Below are 12,949 nucleotides of genomic sequence, written 5' to 3'. Positions count from 1 at the left end.
AATATTATTTAATAATATTAATATAATAATATAATCTAACAATATATATACATATAAGGTTGGCGTAATAATTCCCAAAATTTCCCAGAAAAATATTATATAATATAATATATGTATATATTATTTGCCATTTTATATAATATATAATATATTTTATTTTATTTCATAAAAGGGTGCGTATTTCAATGCTTGTATTTTGTATTTTATAAAGAGATGGGATCCATATCAATAAAAAGGTTACAGTATTATATTATAATATAATATATATATAATATATAAACCAAGGGTGCCATAATATATAAACCAAGGGTTAGCTCGCCAACCTTTGGTAACAAAATTATATATTATATTAATATATATTATATAAAATATAATATAATATAATTATATATTATAATATATTAAATATAATATATAATTATAATATATTACATAATATATAATATATATAATAATATTATATTATTAATAATATAATATGTTATTTTAATATTATATAATTATTTTATTAAATTATAATATTATATATATTTTATTATATAATTATTAATAATATAATACATTATTATAATAATATAATATATAATATATTTTAATATAATTGTTCGGCCAATTGTTTTTTTAACCTTCAAAAAAAATAAAGCAAGCAGAGGGTTGGCGACGCCAACCCTCACAGATATTAAAAGGCAAAGGGTTGGCGTGGTGACCACGCCAACCCTTTATAATATAATAATATAATTATATTATATTATTATAATATTATAATATATTTTATATATTATAATATAATATAATTATATTATAATACAACTTATTTGATATATTTTATTATATATAATTATATATATATATATATATATATATATATATATTATATTATATATAATATATATATATATTATATTATATATATAATATTTTATATTATAATATATAATATAATATAATTAATAATATATATAATATTATATAAAATTTTATATTATATATTTTAATTATAATATAATTATATAATATAATTTGTATTATATTATATATTATGTAATATAATTATATTTTAATTATAATATATTATAATATAATTATATTATATTATATTAAAACAGGCAAAGGACGCCAACCCTTTGCTTGTTTTAATTTTATAATATAAATATTATAATTATATTATATTATATTATTATTAAAATAAATTAAAAAAGGACGCCAACCCTTTTGGCGCCAAGGGTTGGCGTACTACCTTTTTTTTATTTTTAATATTATAATATTAATTTTAATATTAATATTATATATAATATATTTTATATATTATAATATATTACATATTAATATACTATTTATATTATATTTTTAATTAGAATATTATAATTATATTATAATATTATATATTATATTATAATATATTATATTATTATAATAAAATAATATATTATATTATTATAATAAAATAATATATTATATTATTATATATTATTATAATATTAGTAATTATATATTATAATATTATATATTATATATATTAATATAGTAATATATATAATATTATATATTGTTGCCAGGGGTTGGTGGTTCCGCCAACCCATTATTTATATATATATATATATAATTATTTAATTATATATATATAATTATATTATATATTAATATAATATATTATATTTAATATATTATAATATATAATTATAATTATATAATATATTATATTATATTTTTAATTAGAATATTATAATTATATTTAATATATTATGTATAATATAATATTATATAATATATAATATATTAATATAAATTATAATTGTATTATAATATTATATAATATATTATAATAATATATAAAATTAATATAATAATATATATAATATATTATTTATATAATATATAATATTATAATATAATATATTATATATATTAATATAAAGGGTTGGCGGTCACCAACCCTTTATATATATTATAATATGATAATATATATAATATATTAGTATAAATGGTTGACGGAATCGCCAACCCTTGGCGACGACCATTTTATATATATATAAAATATATAATTATTAATAATATAATATATTTTAATATTATTATAATATTATAATAAAATATTATATTATATATATTATTATATATAATATATAATATAATATATATTATTATAATATTATATTATATAATATTATAATATATTCCTTATATGTACAGCACATGAATAATTTCTAGAATTTCACGCCTACGTTTGTTTTTTTTTCGGTTTATCTCAAATTTTTTTTTTCAGTTTTAATCCTTAAATGTTAATTTTTTTTTCCAGTTAAATCCTACTAAATGATCTTTTTTTATGTTCATTTCTTCCAGGATATAAAATTGATGTAGCTGATTTTTTTGTGGGTTGATCTTTTCTTTTTTAAATCCTTACTTTGAAAAATTCTTAATCTGAAGAATTCTTCAAAGTGATTTACTACTTTTGTTTTTGAAGATGAGGAAGAAGAGAGAGTGATTCTTTTATCACTTTGAAAGAAGAGGAAGAAGAGAGAAAAAAGTTGCAGAGAAGAAGAGAGAGAATTTGTGTATAAAAAATTGAAGAGGGGTATTTTGGGGAAGGTGAGTACTGTTGTGGTATATTTGTGAAAGCTTTAGGATAGGTGACAATTTTGTATACACAGAATAAAAAAGTGCTAAAAATTTCAATTTCCCTATTAATAATAATTCGTGACATTATTTATTTATAAAATAAATAATCAACATCTATCAAAACAAATTAAATAGACTTAACGAAGTTTTAACTATGAATTTATAAAATAAACTCGAAGACGTTGTAACCAACGCCTATGATTTATTTATTACAAATAGTTACTATAATGTAGTTCCAACCATGGAAGCTATGACAGGCAGCTCAGTCTTTAGAATCAACAAGTTTTCAAAGTTTGCCACAATTATATCTAACATGAGCATATCTGTCCCTAAAAAGAACACCCAAAAGCACCAAAATTATTAACTTGAAAAGCAATGAAGAAGAATCCAACAGGTAACCCATAAGGTAAGATTGTGTAGCCAATTTAACCAGTCTCATTCTCCTCTCATTCACATATTCATCCATTGCTTTTTCAATCATCTCTTCACTTTTGTAGATAAAATCTTTATTGTAATTAGCTTGAAAGTTTCTTTTCATGCATCTAGCAAACACAACTGCATCTTCTATAGCAGCAGAGCCACCCTGACCAACGAACGGAGTCATTGCATGCATTGAATCTCCAGCCACCGTCACGGTTCCTTTTCGAAATCGACCTAGTAATATGTCCAATGGCGCCTGGTATCTCAAATTGTTGAAATGAAGAGTAGAAAGGTCACAGCTTTGTACTACATCTATTGTTTCTTTTGGGAAACCCTTGATGGTCTGTAAAGTCATTTGCTTGATCATTTTTGGATCTTCCATCACCTTTGAATCTGTAGTTAGTTAAGCATGATAATAATAATGTTTGAGAATGTTAATGGAAAAAGGTAGCTGATAAAATAAAAGAAAAGACAAGAAAATCCTAATTACCCACTACTTAATTAAAAAAGAAAAAGTGAAGTGATATACGAGTACATACCTTGAGGATGCCATTGGTGATTTACAAACCAGAAAAGCAGATTATCAGTGACGGGGGCTACTCCAGACAAAGTGTTACCTCTCCTTGTTCGGAGTAACTGAGGGGCATATCCATGCCCATTTGGATAATATGTGAATCCTCTCACTCCACTTGAAGGGTGAAGCTTTTTAGGTTTCAACTCAAGAAAATCAGCAACAACAGAGTTGGCTCCATCACATCCAATTAACATCTGCAATCACATCATAATAATTAAACTTAAAATTTTATGTATATGTATAGTTAATAATCTTCTCTGAGGTGATCATATTAAATATAACAAATTTATCAGATAATAGAAAATATAAAATTACCTTGGCTCTAATTTTATTTCCATTATTCAATTGAAGAATAGGAAAACAAGTGTTTGTGTCCAATTTCACAGAGAGAATTTGACATCCAAAGCGTATTGTGCCAAGTGGGAGATCTTCAGCCAGAGCTTCAATTAGATCACTTCTTTTTAACCAACGAGTTTCCCCAATATTGCTGCCAATTAATTTAGTTTCTTTATTAATTCCAATTTCAAATGATTAATTTATAATCAAACACTAATTAAATAAATATGATATAAACGTTGATATATTATCATATGATTGAAATTATAGATAAAATAATATTTAATTATATATTATCATATTTGTACCTGTATAATTATAGATAATATTACTGAATAATTATTAAAACTTACGAGTAGTGGATAAATTCTTCTTGTTGCTCGCCACCATTGAGAACTATTTCACGTATCCTGTGTATTTACAATAATCAAAGTTAATTACGTTTTGGATTAGGTAAATATAACTACACCAATCCTAGAATGTAATGAAGAAAATAGGAGGGATAGGTAAAAAATTGTTAAAATTTTGATAGTTAGTTAAGCTTAAAAATTATTTTTTTATATATTTTGCAACAAAGTGTTCAACATTCATGAGGAATGTGGAATCAATGATGATGGCCTTCTGGTGTAATTGGTATTATATATATATTTATATATGATAAAAAAAACCTTTCAAGCAGAATTGCATTAGGCCTGAGCTTTGAAGCAACACCAAGCTCATCCAAAGCTCTCCACCCATTTGCCTGAATTGCAATGGCACCTCCTGCTGTTCTCAGTGTTTCTGATTTCTCCAACAATACACTCTTCAAACCCTTCCTGCAACATTAAATTAGATGTTGTATGCGTAATAACAATAAAGAATTACACGCAAAAGAAAAAATACCTGTGAAGAGCAAGAGCAGTGGCAAGGCCACAAATGCCTCCACCAACAATTACAATTTCAAGATCTTCGGATATTGCAAGAGCCATTTCTTCTTTTCCTTTTTTTATTTGAATGAGAAAATTGTATATGTGCTTCTTACTAGCTACAAGCTTTATTTACCTGTATTTATAGCTAAGCTTGACAGTTGAGACTTTGAGTGACGGGGTAGAAAAATCTGGGAAGAAATTTTGACTCCAAAGGCGCTGCGGAATGTTGTTTAGTTTTGATTAAATAAAATAAAATAAAATCCAGTATTATTACATCATTATAAGGGCTGCTTTTACGGTAAAACTTTTCGTCATCCAACAAGAATATATATATATATATACACACACAAAAGAATAAGGAATTCCGAATTCATTGGTGAATATGCTTAGTCCAGATTAGAGATTGACTATAGCGATAATATATATAAATTTTTTTTGCAAAAGTCTTAATATATTGTGTCATAGAGAAATGCTACTTCGGAACCTTCCCCAAATGAAATTTTTCTGATAGATGTTCTACACACACCTCTCTCTGCTCATATAAATAATATTTAAACTTTTTTTCTGGTCAATTGAATCATATTAATTTTATGTTCCTTTTCAACAATATGACTCTATCAACCAGTAAATATATCTGAACAAGACATTGACAAAGTCACATTTTCACTGCAACTTATACTTCCAGAGACAGCCGTCAATGATGGAAAATGCTTCAACAGAGGATGTGGCCCTAATACTTCCAAAGAAAGACTTTGATTTTCTTAAATTGTGATTTCATTTCAACAATTCTATAAATTGGAACAAGGGGCACGGCATTGACAAAAAATAACATTCTCATTGCTGTTATGTCATCTTACAAGAAATTCCAATGACTTTAAACATTACCAATAACCCGGGCTATTTTCGCTGTTATGTCATCTTACAAGAAATTCCAATGACTTAAAGCATTACTAGTATAACCATTAGTTTTCAACAATGACCACGTGCACCAGCTAATTTGATTTGATTTTCAACGTTGTCACACGCATGAAATGGAAAACTATTGGCAATATAATTTGATTTTCAACAATGATTGTGTCACTGCTGATCAATTTGAACAATAGATTGACAAAATTAAATTTACCGTATATACCACAGCAAGTTCTAGAACAATTAAATTAAGTTTTTCAAGACATATACAACACTGAAAACATTTACAATGCCATTACTTAATCATGTGAGGCATTTTATAAACTTAGATGAAAGTAAGTAAACACATTTGCCGCAATTTTGAGAGCTTCAAAGTTCTCCGTGCACAGCAATGGCTGTTCAAAAGGAGGGTAACATTTTTTAATACAAATACTCAGATGATGTAGATAGCGTTAACCTTGGATCCATATATTCACTAATAGACCTACATACAATGTTTTTCACCTTGATGTAGATTGCATTAACCTTGATAAGACCTTACAACCCTGATGATTTTCCCAGTTTGTTTCTCTGATTCTTTCTTAAAAATCTTAAACTTTTCAAGAACACTAAATTTCTCTTTAATAAAAAAAACATACTCATATCTTGAATAGTCATCAACAAAGATGATGAAATACTTATCACTACATAAGATGGATGAATAAGGCCAACTAATATTTGTATGAATGAGCTCCAAAAGCTTATTACTCCTAGTTGAATTATATTTTTTAGTCTTTGTCAATTTTCTCCTTATGCAGTTATGCACTCAACACATGTCCCTAGATCTTGAAAATCTAAGGACAAAAAAATTTCATCTTTAATCAATTTGTTTACCTTCTCTTTAGAAATATGTCTTAGCCTTCTGTACCATAACAATGATGACTTCTCTTTAATCAAAGATCTTTTAATACCAACATTTTTACCATTCAAAGGACAATCAACACTATTAATAGCCAAACAAAGTCTATATAAATTATTAGAGATAAAACAATTGCCAACAGATTATCACTTTAACATTAATGTCATTTCCCACTTTGAGTTTGGTCTAATAGTTAGTCTACATTGGCTAATTAGACCCTTGTTTTTTCTTTCTATTTTCAATCCAAGTCTTGAATTTCTTACAATTTGCCTTCATCCTTACTTTTATTAGAGACTAATTTGATTCCCTTATTTTAAAATTGTCTTCATTGCATGGAGCATAAAACTTGAATTTCTTACTATACCATTCCAACAATCTAATTCTCTCCCATAACATTAAAAATTGTTTTAATCTAATTGAACTCTACAGTAGTCTTGGCCACAGTTCATGAACCGACGATTTCGATTCAAAACCGTCAATTTACGGTTCGAAAAAATAAGGACCCTGAACCGAAATCGTAATAGGACGGTTCGTAACCGGTTTGGAACCGACGGTTCCGATTCATGACCTCAGTTTAGAATCGACGGTTCAGAACCAACGATTCCTATTCGAAACCGACATTGAACCGTCAATTCTAATACATGATCTTGATTTAATTTTTAAATTATTAATTACAATAATTGAAAATTAAAAGAAAGGCTTGGACTTAATTTTTCAATTAAGCTTCCTACGTATCTTCTTGAGGTTTAGAAGAATCAAAGTCTACGTAGTTCTCTTACCTTTGCATATCTAATAACTGGCAGTACCCCCTTACCTTATCATTCACCTCCACTATCTTGACTATTATTTTTCGTCATCGAACTATCCATAGTTAAATCAAACGATTCTTTATTGAAGTCCACTTTTATTTCTTGTTGGTGTAATTCGGCTCTTCTCCAATCGTCTACGCATTCTTGGGCTTCAATAGATTCGGGAGCTAAATTTGATCGTCTTTCATCCAATATATTACTCCCTTGACTAAAAGTTTGTTCTACTACGACAATTGATACTAGTGCTGACAAGACTTGTTTAGCAATAGCTGCTAATGTTGGAAAAGTTTATGCATGTCGACTCCACCATTTTAGAACTGGAAAGTTTTTACCTATATTGTTGTCACCAAACTCAAAAATAATAGTTAAATAAATATCAAGCTCCGAGGTAGAGCCTAATGTTCCTCTTAGTCTTTTGCCCCTTTGCATCATAATACGATCACCATAACTCATATTTTGTGTTAATGATGGGGCAATAGGTGGTAGAGAGGAAGAAGAACCAACTTGGTTACCATAAATTAATGAATATTCAACATAAAATTCTTTAATTAAATTCATAATGTTAGTTATAGTTAATGGAATATTAACTTCATCCTCACAATCTAATTGCAAACATTAATAATATAATGTCAAATAATCTGTGACACCATCTAATTTAAATCTAGGATCAAAAAAACATGTAACAAGAAAAGGTTTTTGAATTGTTTTATAGTAAGTTAACCATTTTGTTTTCGTTAAAAAAATAGCTTCTTGTAGAATAATATCTTGTTTGGCTTCTTGTAAAGCCCCAATAATATTAACATCTTCATTTAAAAACAAATGAGAAGTGAGATAATAAACCCCACTTAAAGTATAAGTTGCATTATTAAAATTTCTTAATACATTTAAAATTGTTTTACAAATATCCCAATGTTAGGGATATAATGTAACTTGTGGCAGATGTTGTGAAATAAATGAGCATAATAAATCTCTATAATCAAAAGACTCGTTGAGTAATTCATATGTTGAATTCCAACGAGTCGGCACGTCTTTAGGAAATCTTTTTGGTCTTCTATTATGTTGTTTACAAAATTTATCCCATTCTTTCATAGTTTGGGGATGTGTCCATAAAAATAAAATGATTGTTTTTATTAGACTAATATAATTATTAAGATAATATAAATCATCTTATACACATAAATTTAATACATAACATGCACATCTAATATGAAAAAATCTACCACCTAAATTAGGTTTGCAAATATTAATTAAATCATTTATTGAGACAGTATTTGAACGTGCATTATCAAATGAAATTGAAAAAATTTTATAAAGTAATTTATATTCTTCTAAGATTCCTTTAATTATTCTATAAATATTATCGGTCGTATGTCGGTCATCAAACATCATAAATACTAAAATTCTTTTTTGTAATAGAAAATTGTCATCTATCCAATGACAAGTTATACTCATATAAGAGTAAACTTGCCAATGGTCACTCCAAATATCACTACATATAAATACACATCCATCAAAATTTGTAAAAAATTAAATTAATTCTCTTTTTTGTTTTTTTATATAAACTAAATAATGTTCTTTTTAATGTGTTTCTTGGAATAGTTTTATGTGCAAGATTTAATGCAGTTTTACAATAATTATTAAAACCTAAATTTTCACCAAAACTAAATGCTAAATGATCTATTGCTACCATTTTTGCAAATTCTTCTTTACTTTTATTATCACTATACATAAATAAAGATTTGTGTATAGAATCATACCCGACTATTTGTGTTTGGCCTCGGCTTTACCCCATTTTTTTCGGCTGCTTTGACTCTAAGTGCCTTTTAAACGTCTCGTATCCATCTCCTTGTTTGAATTTATAAATTTGCTTACAATAATTGCAAACAACATCGAAATTATCATCTTCTTTTTATATTTTCTTGAAATGAATATTGAAAATATCAGATGTAGAAATTTTTTGAGAGTGTTGTTTCATCTCCATCTATTGTTGATGTTGTTGTTGTTGCTCCACCTCTAAATATTGGTTTTCACTTTCTTGTGTTGAAAAATCATCTATAAATTGATTTTCATCCACATTTAATATATGTGAATATTAATCAAATCTCTTATTACTGGAAGAATTTCCACTACTTGCTATTTTTTAATAATAAATAAAATTAATTATATAAATAAATTATATGATTAATTATGAAAGATAATAATAAATAATAAATAAAATTAATTACAGAAATAAATTCTATAATTAATTATGAATTGTATAATAAAAATAGAAATTGGAATTAATAAAAAATTAAGAAAGAATTTAATTAAATTTAAAATAATTTGATTAAATTGAAAGATTGAGAGAGTATTAAGAATTGAAAGAATAAGAATGAGAGTTTGAAGGATTGAGTGAGAGAGTAGAGAGATTGAAATTTGAATGGAATGGGTATATATATAGGAAAAAATTTTTTTTTTTAAATTAAAAAAAAATTGAGGGTGAAATGCGATTTTGAAAATTGCAGGGGACCAACGGTTCCCTGCGTAGGGAACCGTTGGTTCTTTAATAAATTTTAAAAAATAAAAAAAAATTCAAAATTTCTGGTTCAGCACAGTAAACCGTCAGTTTGTATGTCGTTCATAAACGGGGTGTGAACCGACAGTTTCACGGTTCAAAATTAAGTAAACTAAAACCGAATCGCTAAAATCCGGTTTATATTGGCTTTCACTTTCTTGTGTTGAAAAATCATCTATAAATTGATTTTCATCCATATTTAATATATGTTAATATTAACCAAATCTCCTATTACCGAAAGAATTTCCACTACTTGCCATTTTTTGATAATAAATAAAATTAATTATATAAATAAATTATATGATTAATTATGAAAGATAATAAATAAAATTAATTATAGAAATAAATTCTATAATTAATTATGAATTGTACAATAAAAATTGAAATTAATAAAAAATTAAGAAAGAATTTAATTAAATTTAAGATAATTTGATTGAATTGAAAGATTGAGAGAGTATTAAGAATTGAAAGAATGAGAATGAGAGTTTGAAGGATTGAGTGAGAGAGTAGAGAGATTGAAATTTGAATGGAATGGGTATATATATAGGAAAATTTTTTTTTTAAAATTTAAAAAAATTGGGGGTGAAATGCGATTTTGAAAATTACAGGGGACCAACAGTTCCCTGCGTAGGGAATCGTTGGTTCTTTAATAAATTTTAAAAAATAAAAAAAATTCAAAATTTCCGGTTCAGTATAGTAAACCGCCGGTTTGCATGTCGGTTCATAAATGGGGTGTGAATCGACAGTTTCACGGTTCAAAATTAAGTAAACCAAAATCGAACAGCTAAAATTCGGTTTATATTGGCTTTCACTTTCTTGTGTAGAAAAATCATCTATAAATTGATTTTCATCCACATTTAATATATGTGAATATTAACCAAATCTGCTATTACCGAAAGAATTTCCACTACTTGTCATTTTTTGATAATAAATAAAAATTAATTATATAAATAAATTATATGATTAATTATGAAAGATAATAAAAAAATAATAAATAAAATTAATTATTGAAATTAATTATTGAAATAAATTCTATAATTAATTATGAATTGTATAATAAAAATAGAAATTGGAATTAATAAAAAATTAAGAAAGAATTTAATTAAATTTAAGATAATTTGATTGAATTGAAAGATTGAGAGAGTATTAAGAATTGAAAGAATGAGAATGAGAGTTTGAAGGATTGAGTGAGAGAGTAGAGAGATTGAAATTTGAATGGAATGGATATATATATAGGAAAAAAAAATTTTTTAAATTTAAAAAAATTGGGGGGTGAAATGCGATTTTAAAAATTGCAAGGGACCAACGATTCCCTGCGTAGGGAACCGTTGGTTCTTTAATAAATTTTAAAAAATAAAAAAAATTCAAAATTTCTGGTTCAGCATAGTAAACCGCCGGTTTATATGTCGGTTCATAAACGGGGTGTGAACCGGCAGTTTCACAGTTCAAAATTAAGTAAACCAAAACCAAACCGCTAAAATCCGGTTTATATTGGCTTTCACTTTCTTGTGTTGAAAAATCATCTATAAATTGATTTTCATCCACATTTAATATATGTGAATATTAACAAAATCTCCTATTGCTGAAAGAATTTCCACTACTTGCCATTTTTTGATAATAAATAAAATTAATTATATAAATAAATTATATGATTAATTATGAAAGATAATAAATAAATAATAAATAAAATTAATTATATAAATAAATTCTATAATTAATTATGAATTGTATAATAAAAATAGAAATTGGAATTAATAAAAAATTAAGAAAGAATTTAATTAAATTTAAGATAATTTGATTGAATTGAAAGATTGAGAGAGTATTAAGAATTGAAAGAATGAGAATGAGAATTTGAAGGATTGAGTGAGAGAGTAGAGAGATTGAAATTTGAATGGAATGGGTATATATATAGGAAAAAAAATTTTAAAAAAATTTAAAAAAATTGGGGGTGAAATGCGATTTTAAAAATTACAGGGGACCAACGGTTCCCTGCGTAGGGAACCGTTGGTTCTTTAATAAATTTTAAAAAATAAAAAAAAAATCAAAATTTCTGGTTCAACACAGTAAACCGCCAATTTGCATGTTGGTTCATAAACAGGGTGTGAACCGGCAATTTTACGGTTCAAAATTAAGTAAACCAAAACCGAACCGCTAAAATCCGGTTTATATTGGCTTTCACTTTCTTGTGTTGAAAAATCATCTATAAATTGATTTTCTTCCACATTTAATATATGTGAATATTAAGCAAATCTCTTATTACCGAAAGAATTTCCACTACTTGCCATTTTTTGATAATAAATAAAATTAATTATATAAATAAATTATATGATTAATTATGAAAGATAATAAATAAATAATAAATAAAATTAATTATATAAATAAATTCTATAATTAATTATGAATTGTATAATAAAAATAGAAATTGGAATTAATAAAAAATTAAGAAAGAATTTAATTAAATTTAAGATAATTTGATTGAATTGAAAGATTGAGAGAGTATTAAAAATTGAAAGAATGAGAATGAGAGTTTGAAGTATTGAGTGAGAGAGTAGAGAGATTGAAATTTGAATGGAATGGGTATATATATAGGAAATTTTTTTTTTTAAATTTAAAAAATTGGGGGTGAAATGCGATTTTGAAAATTGCAGGGGACCAATGGTTCCCTGCGTAGGGAACCGTTAGTTCTTTAATAAATTTTAAAAAATAAAAAAATTCAAAATTTCCGGTTCAGCACAGTAAACCGTCGATTTGCATGTCGGTTCATAAACGGGGTGTGAACCGACAGTTTCACAGTTCAAAATTAAGTAAACCAAAACCGAACCTCTAAAATCCGGTTTCAGTTTCGGTTCCGGTTTAGTCCAGTTTCAGTTTCGATTTTATCCGAACCGATTTCGATCCGGTTCCATGGGCCGAACGACCCGTGGC

At 25.8% G+C, this 12,949-nt stretch overlaps 1 protein-coding gene across 1 annotated transcript; it reads right to left on the bottom strand.

Moving 5' to 3' along the window:
- Positions 1 to 2,720: 2,720 nt before the first annotated feature.
- Positions 2,721 to 4,980, bottom strand: LOC123203691 (monooxygenase 1-like). Its single transcript, XM_044620137.1, has 6 exons — positions 4,829 to 4,980; positions 4,615 to 4,761; positions 4,300 to 4,356; positions 3,926 to 4,097; positions 3,576 to 3,804; positions 2,721 to 3,429 (listed from the first exon to the last, which is right to left on the bottom strand). Exons 1-6 carry the CDS (start codon positions 4,912 to 4,914, stop codon positions 2,903 to 2,905), a joined length of 1,218 nt encoding a protein of 405 aa, XP_044476072.1. The 5' UTR covers positions 4,915 to 4,980; the 3' UTR covers positions 2,721 to 2,902.
- Positions 4,981 to 12,949: the final 7,969 nt, after the last annotated feature.

Source organism: Mangifera indica, chromosome 19, assembly GCF_011075055.1.
Source record: "Mangifera indica cultivar Alphonso chromosome 19, CATAS_Mindica_2.1, whole genome shotgun sequence".
Taxonomy (NCBI): Eukaryota; Viridiplantae; Streptophyta; class Magnoliopsida; order Sapindales; family Anacardiaceae; genus Mangifera; species Mangifera indica.
This window is presented reverse-complemented; position numbering and strand designations above follow the sequence as displayed.

Bases quoted from the DNA above. Each gene is read 5' to 3' on its own strand.
- LOC123203691 (XM_044620137.1), bottom strand. From the start codon at position 4,914: ATGGCTCTTGCAATATCCGAAGATCTTGAAATTGTAATTGTTGGTGGA. The intron at 4,098-4,299 runs GTAAGTTTTAAT...ATTAATTGGCAG, and splicing joins GAAGAATTTATCCACTACTC to CAATATTGGGGAAACTCGTT. The intron at 3,430-3,575 runs GTATGTACTCGT...AACTAACTACAG, and splicing joins TCACCAATGGCATCCTCAAG to ATTCAAAGGTGATGGAAGAT.